The following is a 19,897-nucleotide window of genomic DNA, read 5'->3' as shown; positions in this document are numbered from 1 at the left end:
TTTGCTGGTACAAAATACTAATTATATGAAGAATAAGAAGAAAAATTTCTCGTTATAAGCTATAACAATACCCTTTGATGTACTTATTAGGCTGTATAACATAAAAACTAAATATCATAAAGAAATTAGTGCATTTTACTAGTGAAACCACACCCAGAAAAGCGAGAAAACATAATAAAATACCAGCTATTATTTGAAACAGAAAAATATTATACATATTTTAATATAGAAATGTTATTTATAAATTGTGAAAAGCCAGAAAAGAAATGATAAACGAACTCTAAAGCATTGGGAAAAAGTGAAACCTAAGCAAAGAGAAACCGTGCAGGGTAGCCGTTACAAAGCATGCTATAGTCCCGGTACTATACTTAGGCCTAACTCGGTTCTGTCAACTTTGTTACTTTGGAAGTTTGCATGTATTTGTTTTACAATCATTCTAGTAGAAGGAGATTCGAGGATCCAGTAGCATAAATCAGGTAGTATATTTTATTTACTTTGTAGGTTATTCTCCCAGAAAATTTCATTGTTTGTTGATAACTTTATACTAGGCTGGTTACTAATTGCAAGGGTACCATAGGCTAGGGTCCTAGTTCCTAATTGCTCTCTGCAAAACAAGTTTTCCGGCACTGTATCAACTAACACATAGGTGTAAAGTTTATAATAAGTACTGTAACGGAACTTTTTTGGGGTTTATGTATGATAGCGGCCACCTGTATGTACAGCAGTGTTGCCAAAGTGCCGAATTATGGGGGGTAATGACGGGTAAATAGACCTACAGAGGGATCTCCATCGTTTCAATTTTTTATTTCTGCTTTACTCTGCTTGGAGCGCAAAATATTTCCGCACAATTATCAAGGTTAAAAACATACTTGTAGGCATATAAATCTGTTTTTTAGTTATAATATGAAGTATCTGTTTTTATGTCTGCTGATCTGTATTGTATTGTGAACTAAAACTAGCATAACAAAGTATAGAAATTATGATTATATTTGGTTTAATTTGGCGGATGTTTTGATGGTTTTCGGTACCATAGCGTTTCTAGGCCGTTTTCCTTACCAGGCGGAATTCTTAGGCAGATCCAGTGGCAACACTGATATACAGTATGATGACGGCTAACTAAGAAAATGGCGGTGTAAGGGAGGTCGCAGGAGGTGTTAGACCTCCCCCCCCCCCATTAGGTAAGGACACGGCATGTAGGTTAGATACTGGGGAGAAGTTTAGGTTAGTTGGTGTCCATATTCTATGCTCGCTGGAGGAACTGGCCGCTGATATACAAAGACTCCGTTTTTTCCTATAACCACAAACAACCATTTGAATGAAACATATCTTAATTTTAACCAATATTACCAAAAAATAAATTGGGATAATGGGGTGTATGTATATTGATTGCCATGCCCCTTGACTATTTTGAACCTGAGCGCTAGCTAAGAATATGGCAGTTTAAGGGGATAGCAGTGGGATGTTATCTCTCCCCTGTTAAGTAAGTAGGTAAGTACATATCTTGTAGGTTAGGTTAGGTGGGGAATGTAGGTTAGATGGTGTTCTATGTATGTGGCAGGTCCCATCTGTCGTTATACAAAGGCTCAAGGATATTACCTTCTTATCAGTTTTGGCAACCTTTTGTGGCGTGTTTAAACTCTTCTTTCAGATGTATGTTGGGACAAGCCCGGTCAATAATTAACACAATATTTCTAGTGATTAGAAATTAAAAGTGTTTCAAGTGTAAGTATAAGTACTAAAAACTGTTCAGATATAAATAGTTGGGGGAAACCCTTATAGATGTTTTAAACTTCCAAAAGTTATGACTAAAAACCACATTTTAAAATGGAAACAAATTCAAGAATAGGTCCTAACCTAAGGTTCCCCACCTAATCTAACCTAGGAGCTGTATTTTTACCTACTTACCTACCAGGTGACGCCCCCCCCCCCCCTCCTTATACTGCTGTATCTTCAGCTTACCCTACGACTAGGCCTAAGTCTCAACCCTATCTTTACTTCCCAACCAGCATCAATCTTGGCAAAGTAATATTGTATAATGTTCAATAAATCGTAAAACTGTCTTTATAATATCATATTGTATCGTGAAACTACCTTCATATTATTCTGTTTTAGACCAATACAAACAAAATTTTTCCCCATAAATAAAATCAATTTAGCAAGTAATAAGAAAGTTTTCATCTGTCCCAACCAACTACATACACCCCTAAATGAAATCTATGTGATTTCCCCTGAAATTTTGTTTTATTTTGAGCTTGTTTAAACTTTATAACAAGTTGTCAAGCAGTGGCCAGTACTTACTGGCCAGGAGCGGGGAAGCTCCATCCCCGAGCTTGCTCACTGTATAGTCACTTTGATTGCAGCTGTCAGTGAGAACAGACGTTCCCTCTGGCCAGAACTCGCTTAGTTATTCCTACACAACTGTAAACCATTCGCTCTTTACTTTTGATATATTGTTCCGGCTTGCTGGAAAACGAGCCTTAAACTTTTAACGCGAGGTAAATAACTCCCTCTAGTTAGTGGGTGGTAAATCAACCACCCTGCTAATACAATCGGCTAGACTGCGTCTCCACTTTTGATCTTAGCTCGTTATTAAAACTGACTATAAACTTTATTTATTTCTCTTTCTTTTCAGGTGTATTTGGTCTTTTGAGGACTAATAAAGATTCAGGTTTGTCCTGGCATTGAAGGCTGCTCTTGCAGCATGTTCATGTCAGCGCAGGAGATGGATCTTCATTCCGTTTGTCCTGGGTGTAGACGACATTCGTGCACTGAGGCATCTCCTTGCATAGAGTGTTAGGAGTGACGATCCTCCCAGTAGGAGCAGTACGGTAGACGACAGAAGTAGTAGTCTAAAAGGGATTCTTCTTCCTTGCGGTTGAAGGAGTCCTGATTTCTTACTCTGGCTTCATGTCCGCCCCCCGCTGACTTTGAATGTTTGGTCTCCTTTGCTGGACGAACAAGTAAGAGTGATGTCCCTTTGACCCCTGGACAACCCTCCTATTCAGAGAACCCTGCCACTTTCTTTAGTGAAGCAGCAACGCCCATAGCTGGAGCGGAATCTCTCTCACTTGACTTCATGCATTAACTTTTGCCTTCCTTGGAAATTTCAGATCCACATTTCAAGAAATATCTGTATGAGGTACTGGAATTTTGAGCACAGCAGCAGTGCACATCTTCCTCCGCAGGGGCTGGTCACACCTTTCTCCTCAAAACCTCCTGAGTTGTGTACATCTGGGGTGTCGTGCCCTTATCGGCAACCTGAGAAATTGCTGGGTTGGGCTATTCGGAGTCCCTGCCAGGCTTGCAATCTCCCCCAGGGTGAGAATGCCTGCTGATGTCAGTCAGCCAGCTGAGATTGCTCAGTGCCCTAAGTTCCCTCAGTAGGAGAAACACATTTGTACTGTTCGTCCGCCATACGAAGAAGGTCGTCCTTCTTGTGGTTTCAGAAGGGCTTTCTTTTGAGTGGTCTCCCCCTCAAGTTGCTTGTAAGTGGGCATTGGACTCGTCCATGCTTCGCTCCAACTCTTCGGAGTTGAGCTCTTCCTAGCACCTTGATGGTGATGCTCGCCAACCGCTTGCAGTCGCCACTTTTTGCCACCCTCTTTTGGTCATTGCTTCTCGCCCCCAGCTTGCGATCGCCGCCTCTCGTCCGCAAACCACTCCATCGCCACCTTTCGCCACCTGCTTGCGTTTTCTGGCTCTAGCTACTCACTTCTATACGCTGCCTTTCGCCACCATTCCCGTTGGGCGCAATGAGCCTCACGATTCTTGTGAGACATAACTCTTTGCGGCTATTGTCTGAGACTACTTCTCCTTACGGTATAGAGCCATCTTGTTTTGATGTTTGCGGGCGAGGGCACCTTGTGTTCACTGAGAAGCCCCTCTCCCTTGCTCGTTTCCACCCGAGCACATCCTCCTCTTGCAGGAGTGTGTAAGGAGGCTCGTCAACATCTTGCATGTTCCCTGACAAGTGTTTGTGCACCTGTCCACAATGCTTCGGCCTCCAGACCAACAGTCCCTAGTCGGGCAGGAGAGTTGTGCGTCAGTGCGGTTCGCTCACCAAGAGAAGCACCTGCTCATCATTGACATGCTGACGAACACCCTGTTCAGGTTCCTGCGGCAGTTCCTTCATTCGTGAAGGATGTGCCTTGGTTTAGAGAGCTTGTTGAGGCAGTGAAGCAGGCAGTTGGCGGGGCCTGTTCCAGCTCCACCATCTCGGGTATCACATATGCCGATCCCTATCCCTCTTGTGCTGTCAGGTTCACCTGTGAGTTCAGATCCATCTGTGGTTCCCAGGCATATGAGTTCTGCTGTTAGGCAGGGACCTCCTCCAGCGGTGCTTTGTGCTGAGCGGTCGTTTAGGTGCTTTGTGTTCCTTCCCCTCCTGAGCAGTCATCTAGGTACCAAGAATACCTAGACTCTAAGGCTTCCTATCTTGGCCTAGACCTCGAGGGGGAAAGACTGAGTACTATATTATCCCAGTCAAACCATTCAAGAGGTGAAGAGGTCACAGCCAAGTAGTACCTCCACCAGGTGATACTCATCACCCAAGGACCAGCAGGGTTTGGAGATTTCGTTCAAAGACAATTATCCTGCCGGCTGTCCCCAGTAAAGTTTGTGACGATTGAATCAGCTGCTCCTCTCCTGGAGCCTCCATCAGTGCCTAAGGTTCCTCTTTAGGCCTCGTGACCTTTGGAAGACACTCGGAAGGAAGGCCCATCCCTCCATGAAACCTTCTCGGCCAAGGCCTGGGAGCAGAAGGACTTGAAGATTTTTCCAAAGAACTAGATCTCCAGATACCCCAAAGTTTCAGGTCAACAGAAGGGCATTCTCGTCTGAGACTTGGCGTTTATGTAACCGGAAGCGGGGAACCTTCCCTCTAGGTCTCGGGCCCCTGTATGGGTTTTGGTTAATGAACCTATATGATAATTTAATAGAGGTGATTCAACAACTCCCGCAACCTTTTTGATTACAGGGAGATTTGAATGGTAGACATTCTTTATGGGGGATGTTTTAGCAAACACAAGGGCCAACATCATATCATCAATTGTGGAAAATGGACATGTGGTGCTCCTTAATACAGAAGAACCCATACACTTTCATGTTCAGACAGGTCCCTTAGCATGCATTCGCCTTTCAATTGCAAGTTCTAACTGCCTTCTTGATTTTGATGGGAGAACATTAGATGATTGCCATACTAGTAATCATGTACCAATTATTATAAACACCAACAATATTCCACCCTTACAGATATCGCTGAATAGTTTGAAAGTGCAGACGATTCCATAGACTTACTTAATGGAACTCTTCATACAGCAGGAGTCATTTTGATTTCTAAAACCACAGGGTTATTCAAACGGCGACTAGTCCATTAGTGGTTTTCAGAACTAACTGCCTTACACAGAGCCGCAAGAAAATCCGACTGCAGGTAATAACCATTTCCCTTGTGTGGTCTAAAATATGTAATATAATTTGTTATGTCCCCATCTTCCCTGTGAGTGAGAGGCAGGCAATGTCTTAAGTTTAAATTTGAAGATGTATATCACACTTATTCTTACCTGATCAAGTAACAGTGCTTGGTTACTACTCACCATGATTGCTCAGGCCATCAATTCTGCATAATTGGGAGTTCACGAGGTCTCAGGGTACTTTTCTGACACACTAACGAGCCTAGGACTGCACCTGAGGTCAAGTTTGCAGCCAGTTAGGTTAAAGACTTCCACCACCTAAGGGGGTGTCTCCATAGTAAAATAGGGAAGGGTTTGTATTTGTGTAGGAACAAATAACAAATTTGAAAGTAATTTGTATTGTTCCTAACTATACATACATGAGATCTTTACCTACAATTATCCCAACATCACCTATCCCCCTAGAAAGTCCTGGGAAAAAAATCAAAAGTGACATGTACACTGGGTGAGGTGGGAGAAGGAGGGGGGGGGGGGCTGGTCTCCCTCTGCTACCCCCCCCCCTAACTAGCAGAGGGTCGTTGACAACTAGCATTAAAAGTTTATGGCTAGTTCCAGCTACGCTGAAAAGATATATCCATGGTAAAAGAGCTCACTGAGGTTTGTATTGTTAAGGAAAATACAAATTATTTCCAAATTTGTCATGTTGATTAAAAAATGTTTGATGTTTTGTATTATGCAACAAAGATATAGTGAAAATTGTTTTGTCTGAATGAACTTTGTAATTATTTATTAGCAGAAATTGTATTATAAAAAGTGCAGTAGTTCCTGTGTTTATGAATTGATATTTAATTTTCTTTTTCTGATACAGGTCATACATGCTGCTTATATAGTGACTTACCTGTAATTGACTTCAAAATGGCCAAAGTTGATAAGGATAGCAAAAAAGAACTTGATACGCCAAGAGAAGGGGCTTGGGCAGCTGCAGGCTTTGCTGTTGTCCTTGTAGTTGTGGGCTTACCTGTATGGTGGTACACCACAACTGTGTATCGTGCTCACCTGCCTTATAGCACTATTCAAGAGTTGTCTCAGAATCTCAGGTATCATGGTGTTGGAGTTACTGTTGTTGGAGCAACAGACCTAGCATATTTATCTGACCTCGATAAGCAGTTGAAGCCTATGCGTGAGTATTCATGTAGACATGTCATTCATGTGTTAGAATACTTTCATTTAATTACAGAATTATCATTTGAAATACTGTATGGCAAAGACTGTCAAACGCTGCAAAGAAATGGCTAATCTAGTTTTCAGAAAACGTTTTTATTCCCTATCTAAGTGCAAATCATCACCTTTGATAGAAGTATGACTTTAGCCAAGCTGGAATTGTAAATTTAACAAGGTACATATAACTGCCAAGGGATTGGGTGAAAGTGCTGCCCACATGTTAGTTAAAACGACAAGTGCATTGGACCTTGACGGCAAGCAGCCATCTCAAATTATTTTTATGAATCTTCCCTGATATGTACGTTGCTTTCTTTGTGAAATTAAAGATCATGTATTCTAATCATTAGAATTTTAGTATCTTACACAATTGAACATATTTTTATCCTGCTGTTTTCAGGTTCCATAAGATTTCTGCTATCCCAGAGACGACCTGAGAAAGAGGAGCTGACAATTATTAGAACATCGGAATCCCTGTATGATCTAGATGAAAAGCTTACAGCCTCGGCATTGGTAGCATCAGGAACGCTTGCAGTCTTTGTTTTGTCCGATTCAGACACAAAGGTGTTGGACGCAGACAATGTGACCATTGCAATTGGTCGACATCGATTGATATTTGTGAAGCCAGAAGTTGGTAAGTTGAAATGAATTGTGATTTTGGTTAGTTGTACTCAATGTAGTCTTTGTACACAGATTCTTGATCAACTGATTACTGAGATGATTTGATTATTAATCCTGTAGGGAGGTGATCTATCTATCTCATCCGAGTAGCTAGCATTCTTGTAAACTTTGTACCAAACTTAATTTATTTATATACTATACAATGGCTATAATCGGCTATAAAGGGTGTAGGAAGCCTGTTAGCTAAATTTATTTTTGTAGATAAAAGAATTTAGGTACAGAGAGAAATCTATGTGGTAATGGATGGCATATGTACTGGGAGATTCATACTTCCTGTTCTCTGACTAAAGGAGAAGAAATCTTACGGAAAAGGATACATGTGATGGATTGATTTAAATTCCCTATAGTTGTGACATCAATTGTCATTGATGTTATGATCATGATACATGTTAATATTTGTTATTTGATAAATAGAAACTTGGAAAAAAATTGGACATCAATCTGGACAGTCAAATGTCATAGTAGCTGCAATGACAAAGACCTCACCTGTTTTATTGTCATGTGCACATTCTTAGCTGATTCAGGACAATTTCCACTGCAGTAACTTTTTAATATGCAAGAGGTTTCAGTTCTGAATGACATCGTGTAATTTAAACCAATTTCTTAAACACAAGAATTACCCGGTAGTTATATATATAGCTTACGTCCCCGACGTCAACGGCAGAAAATTCGAAACTCGCGCCAACCGCCAGTTGGATAGCCAGGTGTACCACCCCTGCACCCTAGCGAGGTACCTGGGAACCATTCCAGTGACCCTCATATACTGTATTCCCTGCCATCGCTAGCGGCGACATGTGAATTCTACTCCGTCATTACTGATAATTTTTTTGGTGAAGTACAAATCTTTGGTTATTGACTCCCGCTTGTTTTTGATCTCGCTTTGGATATTTCTTGATTTTGTTTGGATTAGATGATTTTTTACCTTTGCTTGTCCGAATTCTCTTAAATTTTCAAAATGGCCACCCCCCCCCCCCTATAACTTTTAGGTTATGTGTGACTAGTGGGTGTAAGACCCGTATGGCTAAAGCCTCTCTTGACCCCCATTCTCTCTGTGTTGCATGTAGAGGTAAAGAGTGTGATTTAGGCGATCGCTGTGACGAGTGTGTTTTGCTGTCAGAGCATGAATGGATTGAGTTTGATAGATACAGACGTAAACTCAAAAGGGATAGATTGAGGCGTAGTTCTTCTCGCTCATCTAGAGATATTTCCTCTTCCCATGTCATTAATCCTATTCCTTCACCTGTAGTGGCTGATCCCGATCCCACTATTGCAATTGCTAATGAACCTTCACTAAAAGATTTGTTAGTGGCGATTCAAGCTCTCGGCGCTAAAGTTGAATCTTTCGCTGCGGACAGGACACAGTTGATGTCCGATGTGCGTCTATTAAAAGGTGAAGGTGCAAGTGCAGTGGAGGGTGCGCCTGCTCGTGTCTGTCGTCCTCCTAGTCCTAGACCTCTTCCAAGCTCCCCAACCCTTGGGAGAAGGAATGTCGAAAGGCGAAAGGAAACGAGAGGCTTTATCAAACGAGCAGATGTCCCCTCGAACGTACCTGTGGGCGCCTCCCAGGACGTTCGCCCACACCATTGGAAAGGTGAGGTTAAGTGTTTTTCGTCGTCTTCGGGTGACCCCTTGCCTATTAGAGGCTGGAAGCTCGCTTCCAGACCTCTTAAGAGGTCCTATGATAAGGCCTATCGACGTCCTGCTAGTTCAAAACTTGGATGTACAGTGAACCCTCGTTTATCGCGGTAGATAGGTTCCAGACCCGGCCGCGATAGGTGAAAATCCGCGAAGTAGTGACATCATATTTACCTATTTATTTAACATGTATATTCGGACTTTTAAAACCTTCCCTTGTACGTAGTACTGTTAACAAACCACCCTTTAATGTACAGAACACTTGATGCATGTACTACAGCACCCTAAACTAAAACAGGCACAAATATTAAAGGCGATTTTATATCATGCGTTTCCTAAACACCTAAAAAGCACGATAAAAAATGGCAACCAATGTTTTGTTTACGTTCATCTCTGATCATAATGAAGAAACAAACTCATTTAGTGTACACATATATGTATAGGTTAGTTTTTGCATCGATTATATTGATTATACAGTATGTTGATTTTTTTATTACCAATGTTTTACGTACTTAATTTTTCTTAGGACTTCCAAATGAAATGTTTTTCTTTATGACACCGCCTGAAACGACGGCGTCATAAAGTACTGTACGCTCAGTAAACAACCATGCTCAGAACAAAGAAGGCATTTAACGCGCATGATGAAAGTGATAAATAATGATATTTACAGTAAAAGCATTTACAAAATATGTTATTAGTACAAATATAATTTACCGTATCTATATAAAATCATACAGTACATACTGTACGTAGCAAAGCAGGAAAACAATTTACGAGAGAGAGAGAGAGAGAGAGAGAGAGAGAGAGAGAGAGAGAGAGAGAGAGAGAGAGAGAGAGAGAGAGAAGAGAGAGAGAGAAAGAGAGAGAGAGAGAGAGAGAGAGAGAGAGATTGTTTTACGTACGTACAAATGTAAATTTTAAACAAAAAAAATATGATAGGTTACAACATGTAGACTTTTAAAACCTTCCCTTTAACTTAATGCATACAGTACTAAACTATAAAACAGGCACAAATATTAGAATGTGAGAATATTAAAGTAAAAAATAAAGATTGTTACTGTACTCACCACGAAAGAAGTTCAAGAAAAACTTGAATGATGATGGCCATGAATTTGCTGCACAGTAGAAATGATGATGATGAAGCTGATGATGTGTTCTACTGTGCAGCCAGGTAGTATTTTACGTCTCTTCAGACGGAGGTGTCTTTTCCTGGGACACCTCTTCAACTTCTTCCTGGGAAACTTCTTCAATTTCTTCCGAAGGCGTACTAGCAGGAGGAACTGGCTCTTTTTTGCGAGGCTGGAAGAACATTGTGATCGGAAGTTGTTGCCGCTGCTTCTTTTTTTGATCTAAGAGCATCTTGTAGGGAGTCATTATGTCATCAACCTTGTTGCAGAATTGCATCGACCGAACCATATCCTCGTCCCACTCTTGCAACATTTCTTTCAACTCCTTCGCATGGTTGCAGGCCTTGGCAAGCCGTTCTAATGTTAAGCCCGTTTCTTTGACATTTTCTTGGGTCTCTTCCTGGGTTTCACTCTCTTCTTCGCTTGCCGATTTCGTCAGGTCTTCGAGGTCTGCGTCAGTTAGGGGCTGGGAATGGCAGTCCAACAACTCGTCGACGTCTTCAGTCGTCATGTCGCCAAACCCGTCACCTCCAATTATGGCAGCCAACTGCACAGATTTGCGTATTGCAGAGTGTTGGATTTCAGCAGGTGTAAATCCCTCGTCGTCGTAAACAATCTCGGGCCACAACTTCTTCCAGCTCGCATTCACGGTTGCAGGTTTCATCTCTTGCAGTGCCTTCTGAATATTCTGCATGCACGCGGCTATGGTGTACTGCCGCCAGTACGCCTTCAAGTTAAAATCTTCATCCTCATTATCTTGGGCAGCATCCACACACGCAACGAGGTCCGCCAAGGTATTCTTCGTGTAGAGGGCCTTGAACGCCCTGATAACCCCCTGGTCCATCGGTTGAATTAATGACGTGGTGTTGGGTGGCAGGAACTCAACCTAAATGCCCTCATGCGACAGGTCAGTTGCGTGTCCACCAGCGTTATCCATAAGGAGAAGGATCTTGAATGGCAAGCCCTTCTCTAAGAGATATTTGCTGACTTGCGGGATAAAACACTGATGGAACCAGTTGGAGGTCAGCATCTTCGTAATCCATGCTTTTTGATTATGCATCCAGTACACGGGAAGGAGATTCTTATTTTTATTTTTCAAAGCGCGAGGATTTTTCGACTTATAAATAAGCCCCGGCTTTAGCAAAAATCCAGCAGCATTGCCACACATCACGAGGGTAACGCGATCCTTGAATGCTTTAAAGCCAGAGGCTTTGGCTTCCTCTTTGAACAGGAAAGTTCGCGACGGCATTCTCTTCCAAAACAAGCCGGTCTCATCCATATTAAAGACTTGTTCCGGCTTGTATCCACCTTCGGCGATAATATTCTTGAATGTCTGGTTTGCGTAAGTTTCAGCAGCGGCAGTGTCAGCCGAAGCAGCCTCGCCATGCAGGGAAACGCTTTTCAGGGCGAAGCGTTTCTGAAACTTCGCGAACCATCCTTTGCTGGTGGAAAAACGTTGTTTCTGAGGCTGGGAATCAGTGGATGTCCCTGGTTGAGGATCATCTGCATCATCATCTTCTTCAGCATGGTTGCCGTCGTCGTCTTGAGGTTCCTTTGCAGCAAAATTCTCATACAAGCTCAAAGCCTTTGTTCGGATGGTGTTCGTATCCAAGGCTATGTTCTTCTTCCGGCAGTCGGCAATCCACACAGCTAAAGCACCTTCCATGCGTACGATCGTTTTATTACGCGTTGTAACGACTCGCTTCGCTGATCTGCTAAAGGTGATTGCAGCCGTCTTTCTAATGTTCGCCTCGTCCTTCTTGATATAGCGAACAGTAGATTTGTTGATCCCAAAATGGCGCGCAGCGGACGCGTAACTTCTACCATCTTTTAACATATCGAGAAGCGTAACCTTCTCAGCAATCGTCATCATCCTTCGGTGGCGTTTAGGCTCACTACCAGCCTTAGTAGAAGCAGAACGCTTGGGAGGCATTGTACAGTAGGATTTGACAAAAAGTTCAACTTAAAAAGGTCGCACACAGCACAGATTAAACTTCACAAACTTAGGAACTTCTACTCAGCGATACGCGGTAAGAGAAAGTGGACGACCCGGGCCCGCGAGAACCTAGATGCTGGAAGCTGGAGATGCGGGCAAAACACCAATCACAGGCTAGATAACAAAACTTGAGTTCTGATTCGTCATCTATCAGCGCTTGAACCAATCACAACCCGTCTTACAGTATATGATGCGTAGGTTACCAACTCAAAGTACAAGATACCCCGCGCATACCGTACGTACAGTATTAATAATAATAATAATAAATAATGATAATAATACAGTACTGTAATAATAATAATAATAATGATAATAATAATAACAATCATAATTTTATTAACAACAACAACAATAATAATAATAACAATAATAATAATAGCTTTACGTATGCTATTTTATTCTTTTGTAGGATGTGTGTGTGTGTCTCTCTCTCTCTCTCTCTCTCTCTCTCTCTCTCTCTCTCTCTCTCTCTCTCTCGTACGCTTATTCGAAATGTGATTTTTGCAACAAAACGGATTTTGAGCGAAGCGAAAAATCTATTTTTGGGTGAGATAGCCATGGCGTCCTGATGGAAGGTTCCTGTTTGGTAGCTTCCTTGGGTATAAGACTACTAAGATATTCCCAGAGAATTTAACCACAGGTTATCACAGAATTCTAACTTCTGGAGCGAGTATCTCAAAGGTTTCCCTTTAAGACATCGTAATACAACAGGGGACACGCATGTCTGAACGTGCCACATAGCTATCTTCACCCCGAACAGAGTTAATGCTTCGGTGTGTAAGGGCTGAGAATAGCTGGGAGCCGTTCCACAGCTAATCTCACTCGTGGCTACTACTGATACTCGAGACGTAAACAAACGGACGCCATTGCTCTGATGACGTCACGCCCGTCTTCATCCTGAAGCCAGTTGCTGCCCATCACCATGATACAATTGTGTAGGGTGGGAACAAAACTGGACAAAGTAGTAGGGAGGGTCCATCAGGACGCCATGGCTATCTCACCCAAAAATAGATTTTTCGCTTCGCTCAAAATCCGTTTTTTGGGCTCAAGCCATGGCGTCCTGATGGAAGAGTACCAGAGAATCAATGTATCGTGGTAGATTTTTCCCCCAGTGTTAAGTGCCTGGGCATTGACAAAACAGCAAAGTAATCTTAGGTAAAGAACCATAGGAACGAAGTATCCTGCCCCCCATTGGTAGGAAGTTCCCATGGGCTATGCCGACGTCAAAGTGGTATTGAAGGGCTATTCATCCTGACAGAAGAACTTGAAGAACTCAGAGATGAAGCAGAATGTTTGATATTTGTATAGGAACATTCTAAATTAGACCAGTGGTGGTTGGGCACTGTGTATAGAGTTCATCTCTTGGTTATCAGAAGTAAGTATTCGTGTAGGAACCTTACTGAGACAGGGTGAATATAATTTAGGATTAGACATCTTAAATTCTTCATGACCATAAGAAAGGAGGAATAAATAAAACTATGACAGTATGTATTTCATAGTAGGTAGGAGCTGAAAGAGACGCATAAGTAATAAAATAGAAATTTTATTTCACAATGCAGAAATTAAATAATTTACAGCAAAAGTAAAGTTCATTTACAGTAATAATAATGTACATAGAAATAAAGGCTTGCTCTTGAATCTGAAAAGGAATTTCAGGATTAGTAGGTACTCGTTCTCGAGGAACGCAAGTCTTTAAACAACACATCATGCTCAAGGCATGCGGCACTTGTGTGACACTATGACATTTCACCTGGGATAAGAACAGTTATAAAAGCACTAAGTGTTTTTAGACATCACTATGAATCGCTCGAGGGTCAACATAGGCACCCGAAGAGTTAGAGTCCCAAGTAACTCACTGTTCTACGCAGAGTTAGGTGCAGGTTTCATAACACTACCTGCGGCTACCACAAAATGTTTGACTTCGTGCACTTGTTTCGCATAATGTTTAAAGAAAACTCGCGAGGACTTCCAGCCCGTAAAGTTTTTAAGGCTTTCAAAGTCCATGCTCTGAAAGAAGTTCAGAGAAGAAGCCACTTTTCTAGGATCATGACCAGCGGGTGTACTGTTCGGATCCGCTCTGCGAATGAAGTAGGTGATTTTCGCTCTTAATTGTTTCAGTGACAGGTCGCTGCCCGATGTTTCTCCTTTGAAGAGTTGGCCTCCACCAAAGTTCGAAGTTCTGCGAAGATAGACCTTGAGACTCTCTACTGGACATAGAGAGACATCCTCCTTCAGGGGGCATATTCTCCAAGGGCCCCATCTTTTGGTGGGTAATTCGTTTTTAGCGAGAAACGTCGGATCAGGGGAGAGGGTCACTTCTCCTGAATCGGCAAACAGGATGTGTCCCTCTTCTCTTGATAATGCCACTATTTCACTGACTCGAGCTCCCGAAGCGAGAGCAAATAAAAATATAACTTCCTGAGTCAGATCCTTGAGGGGGCATGAATCGTTGTCCAAGTTGGAGGCGAAATGGAGTACCTTGTCTAGTGACCAGGAGATCGGTTTCGGAGGGGGTGCTGGGCGTAGGCGAGCACATGCTTTTGGTAATTTGTTAAAGATGTCGTTGGACAAATCAATTTGGAAAGCATAAAGAATTGGTCTAGTCAAGGCCGATTTGCAGGTTGAAATCGTATTGGCTGCTAATCCTTGTCCATGAAGGTGAATGAAGAAGGACATACAGAAATCAATGGTGATTTCTTTAGGATTTTTTGCCTTGACAAAGGAGACCCATTTCCTCCAGGATGATTCATATTGCCGTCTCGTGGATTCGGTCTTGTATTCCTCTAGGAAGTCTAGACTTTTCTTCGAGATCCCAAACCTCTTCTTTGCGGCAAGGGAGAGAAAATCATGAGATGAAGGTCCTTGATTTTCGATGATGAAGCGAAGACAGTCGACTTCTGTACTTGTTGAGAGAGAACTGGGCCCGGGAGAGGGATCAGCTTGGGCTGCAGCTCCAGGACCAGGGGGTACCAGTTGCTCCGGGGCCACTTGGGAGCCACTAGGGCCGCTGTCCCTTTGAAGGTTCTCAGTTTGGAGAGGACTTTCAACAGAAGGTTGGTGGGAGGGAACAGGTATATCTTTGACCATCTGTTCCAGTCCAGTGACATGGCGTCCACCGCTTCTGCTTTGGGGTCCTCGTACGGGGCTACGTACAGAGGAAGTTGATTGTTGTCGCTCGTTGCAAAGAGATCTATCTGAAGTTCTGGGACTTGATGAGAGATGAAGGAGAACGATCTTGCGTCTAGAGACCATTCCGACTCTATCGGGTTTGTCCGAGATAGAGCATCCGCTGTCACATTGCGGAATCCTTGTAGGTGAACTGCAGACAGGTGCCACTTCTTCTTCTCCGCCAGACGGAAGATTGGGAGAAGCACCTGATTTATCTGGGGCGATCTTGAGCCTTGGCGATTGAGACAACGAACTACCACCGAGTTGTCTAGGGTTAGACGGATGTGGATCGAGGGCGGCGGGGATAACTTCTTCAGAGTTAGAAGGACCGCCATGGCCTCCAAGATGTTTATGTGGAACGTCTTGAATAGTGGAGACCAGGTCCCTTGAGCCTGTTTCAGGTGGGAGTGACCTCCCCAGCCTTCCAGTGAGGCATCCGTGTGGATGTTGAGTGATGGAGGAGGGTATTGGAGAGGGATGGACCTTTTCAGGGCCTTTGCTTCCGACCACGGCTTTAGGAGGCGTCGAAGTCTGTTTGGAAGCCGTCTCTTGAGGTCTCTTCGAGCGATGGATGCCGAGCGTCTCCAGACTCCCGCGGCATCCTTTAGCTGTGCACGAAGCACTGGGTTTGTCACTGAGGCGAATTGTAGAGAGCCTAGAACTCGTTCCTGCTGTCGTCTTGAAATGCGTTTGGATTTCAGTAGTCGCTTGACAGACCCTGCTATTTCCTTCCTTTTCTTCTGGGGGATGGAAAGGCGGTGTGACTGAAGATTCCAGTGGATTCCCAACCACTGAAACTTCTGAGCTGGAGAGAGGCGAGATTTCTTCTCGTTGATCTTGAATCCCAGGTGTTCTAGGTACTGGGTAACTTCGTTGCAAGACTTTGCACACTCTTCGGGCGATGGAGCCCAGACTAGCCAGTCGTCGAGGTAGGCCATCACCTGGACGTTTCTTAGGCGGAGCTGTTGTACTATGGCATCCGCCAGTTTTGTGAAGATCCGAGGGGCCACATTGAGGCCGAATGGCATGGCCCGGAAGGCGTAGCTTTTCCTTTGGAGTCGAAATCCTAGGTAGGAGGAAGCGTGATGGTTCATTGGAATGTGCCAATAGGCATCCGCCAGGTCTATAGAGACCGTGTAGGAACCTTGAGGCAGAAGGGTCCTTATTTGTTGAAGCGTCAGCATCTTGAATTTGTTGTTCTCTATGAACTTGTTGAGGGGGGATAAGTCCAGAATGACTCTGAGTTTGTCTGAGTCCTTCTTGGGAACGCAAAACAGTCTCCCTTGGAACCTGGTGGACTTTACCTTCCTTATCACCTTCTTGTCCAAGAGGTCTAGAACATATTCTTCCAGAAGGGGGGTCGATTGCTGGAAGAACCGCTGGAAGATTGGGGGTGGTTGCGTCCAACTCCAGCCTAGACCGTTCTTGATGATGCTGTGTGCCCAGGGATCGAAGGTCCAACGATCCTGGAATTGGCGGAGTCTTCCTCCCACCGGAAGCACTTCATTGCTTCTGGTGTCCCGAAGACTTGTTGCCTCGGCCGCTAGCTCCCTTTCCTCCTCTACCTCTGGAGGGACGACGAGATGCGTCTCTGCTTGCACCCCTGAACGAGCCTCTACCTTTGGCATGAAAGGTAGTGGATGGTTGCTCAAAGGCAGGGGTGAAGACCGGTGACTGTGACAACACCGGTTGGGGGACCAATTGAAAGGTCTGTTGTGGTTGGGCAACCACTTGGGAGGTAGCGGGTCCCGGAAACTGACGTCGTTGCTGACGTTGCTGGGGTTTTGGTTTTTGAGGTTTTCTCTTAGGCTGAGGTCCTTCGTCCTGAGAGGGTTTCCTTTTTCTGGACATGCCCCACTTGTGGAGAAGGTTCCTATTCTCCGTGGCGGCTCTGTCAGTTATTTCCTTGACCAGGTCAGAAGGAAACAGGTGCTTTCCCCAGATGTTGGAGGAAATCAGCCTCCGGGGTTCGTGTTTCACGGTGGCACCGGCAAACACGAATTCACGACAGGCTCTGCGAGCCTTTATGAAGTGGTACAAGTCCTTCATTACTGTCAGTAAGTGGGATTTGGCTAGTACCATGTAGTGATCTGGTACTCTTGTGTCACAGGCCATCACATCCAGTTGGACTTGATGAGAAAGAGATGCCGCAAGCCTCTCCTTCGTGTCTTGTTCCCGGCGAAGGAGGTGATCGTTGAGCTTAGGGAGGTCTTCATTAAACTGACGTCCGGCGACGTCAGGATCGAGCCTTCCCACGACGAAAGTATGCTGAACATCTTTCCAGTGTCGAGCGTCAGGGGGGGTCACGATGGAGAAGGGTCTGCACTCCTCCAGTGCAGGGCAGGGTTTCCCTTCTTCCGCCGCTTTAAGGCATGCAGCTAAGGCCTTTTCCAAGAAAGGAAGAACCGCAGTGTCAGGTGCAACGTACGTAGGATGCTTCTTGCTCAAAGCCGGAAGCTTAGAGCAGGTAAAGCCCCTACTCTTAAATGCGGAGGCTAGCATAGCCTGGGCCTTTGCGAGATCGAACACTATCTCTTCTTTAGGTTCGGTCTCTTCCTTCGAGGCAGGTTCGGAACGAAGCCGGACGTAACAGTCCGGGTAGGCCTCGAAGCTTGGGAAGAACTCCACATCTTCCAACGGGACCGTGCCGATCTTGTCACTAACAAAGATCCTGCCGGTCGCAATAACCATATGCTCTGCATACCTCCACGGGTTGGCATGAGAGCAAGCTGGGAGATCCTTGACCGAAATCTTCTTCGGTTCTCTGGATCCAATCATCGACCTGATGGACTCCTGGTTCTCCTTCAGCCTGTCGTCCATGACGGCTCTAATCAGCTGGATCAGTTCTTGGGTAGAAGAGGAAGGATCCGGAGTTGAGGAGGTAGACGGAACAGACATTTCCGTCGGTGTAGGAGTAGGAGGAGGGATGGACGAGGGAGCAGCTCCAAGCTCCGACTCGGTGTACTCCACCTTGTCTTCGTCCTCTTCGGCTCCTTGAGCCATAAGCGTCTTCTCCGTGTCTTCCGAGACGTCTGAGATCTGTTCATCATCCTCGGAATCTAAGCGACACTCGTGCATGGACTGAGCCATGACCACATCAGGTTCCACCGTAATTTGGACAGTGGGGATCGTATCTTTTGGTACCACTGAGTCAGAGGAGGCCTTAGGGAACAACAGGGACCTCAGTTCTTCGGTGGCCAGGTACGGTCCAGTAGCATTTTTCTGAAAGCCACGCACCCACTTGCGCAGCTTTTCACGAGAAATGTCTCTAACCTCCGCTGAGGGAGGGTTATGGAAGGCCTCAACTAGGTGGGCCTGGCAGACCGTACAATCCAGTGGATTCCAAAACTTCAAGTCCCCTTTCTTGTCTGCACAAGGGGCGTGAGTCCTGCAAGCCGTATGCCCGTAAAACTGCGGGCGTTTCACAGCGCAGAAGGCGAAGTCACACTTCATCTGCTCCTCCTGTGGAAGAAAGAGAAAATGAGTATGGGGGAGTCATAAGAATGGCTCTTAAACTAAGTTAATATTAATCATTAATTTTAACTTAAAGAAGGTGTGATGCATAGAGAATGAAAGCAGTAAAGGAGAACATGCTCCATGCATCCCGCCCGGCTGGTTACCACAAGCTTGGTCCTTGGATAATCCAAATGACCGAGATCATTGGATATAGTTTCCTAGAATTCCTAGTATTTTGGAACTCCATGGAAAACCAAGGACAAGATTGGGATCGAATTCATTCGGTTCCCAGTTAAGAGCCAGAAGGCCTCATTAAAGGGTAACTGCTTCTGGCAACCAGCCGCGCTAAGATGCACATAGCCTGCTGGAAATAGAAGAATGCAAAGAGACAGCATGATCACTAATAGAGCAGTACTAGGTACTGATCTTAATAGCGGAAGCAGCTTATCTGTTTGCGATATAGGGCTATCCTAGTCTTATGATAGCTACAGTAAGGGGGTGCAAGTATTCTTGACGCCTCCGGGGCATCCGGCAAGCCGCCGGCATGCCGGAGCTCGCTCCAGCATAGATTCTGGCATTAGAACAGACGATTTTCAAAAGTCAGTTAAATACCAGGATGGCGGCCGCCGGCACAACGGCGGCACGCCGGCAGGAAGCGGCGGCTCCGGCAGTCGGAGGATGCCAGGTTGGTGACTGGGATAAGGATGGTAAAGGCAGTATCGGGTTGCCGGCAGTATATGCCGGCACTCCGGTGATCGACCGGCAAGCGGACGATTAGATAGGAGTAGGAGAGCCGTCGGTGGTAGCCGGCGGCAGCCGGCAGTCCCTCGGTACACGGGGGGCTGGCGGCAAGGGTAGGGAAGTCACCAAGTAGGAGGCAGGTATTGCCGACAGTAGAGGCGGCAAGAGACCGGCACCCAGATAGAAAGAGAGACAGGGGGAGGGGGGAAGGGATGCAGGAAGTACCGTCAGGGTTCCAGACATCCCTCCCCCTCCCTGAGGGGGTGTACCCATGATAGAGGCAGGCTCTAACATCCATGAGCAGGGGTCACTAGGGACCGGGAGCTAGGTAGCCCAAGGGAGGGCTAGGGAACACCCAAGAGGGGGGGGGGAGACTCCCATATGCAGAACTATACTAGTAACTAACCTTATAGGACACTATGAGGGTATATGTACCAGAGTGGACTGCACAAGGAAGCTCGGGTAGC

General features: G+C 44.9%; 1 protein-coding gene across 1 annotated transcript in view; it reads left to right on the top strand.

Annotated features, from left to right (window-relative positions):
* The first annotated feature begins 362 nt into the window (after positions 1-362).
* Positions 363-19,897, top strand: part of PIG-S (phosphatidylinositol glycan anchor biosynthesis class S) — a 78,552-nt gene continuing 59,017 nt past the window's right edge. The window contains exons 1-3 of the mRNA XM_068346487.1: positions 363-476; positions 6,277-6,588; positions 7,027-7,260. Coding sequence (XP_068202588.1) covers positions 6,324-6,588; positions 7,027-7,260 — 499 coding nt within the window. The 5' untranslated portion in view covers positions 363-476; positions 6,277-6,323. The remainder of the gene's footprint in view (positions 477-6,276; positions 6,589-7,026; positions 7,261-19,897) is intronic.

The sequence above is a fragment of the Palaemon carinicauda genome, chromosome 22 (assembly GCF_036898095.1).
Source record: "Palaemon carinicauda isolate YSFRI2023 chromosome 22, ASM3689809v2, whole genome shotgun sequence".
Classification (NCBI taxonomy): domain Eukaryota; kingdom Metazoa; phylum Arthropoda; class Malacostraca; order Decapoda; family Palaemonidae; genus Palaemon; species Palaemon carinicauda.
The sequence above is the reverse complement of the archived record's forward strand: the minus strand, read 5'-3'. Positions and strand labels throughout refer to the sequence as shown.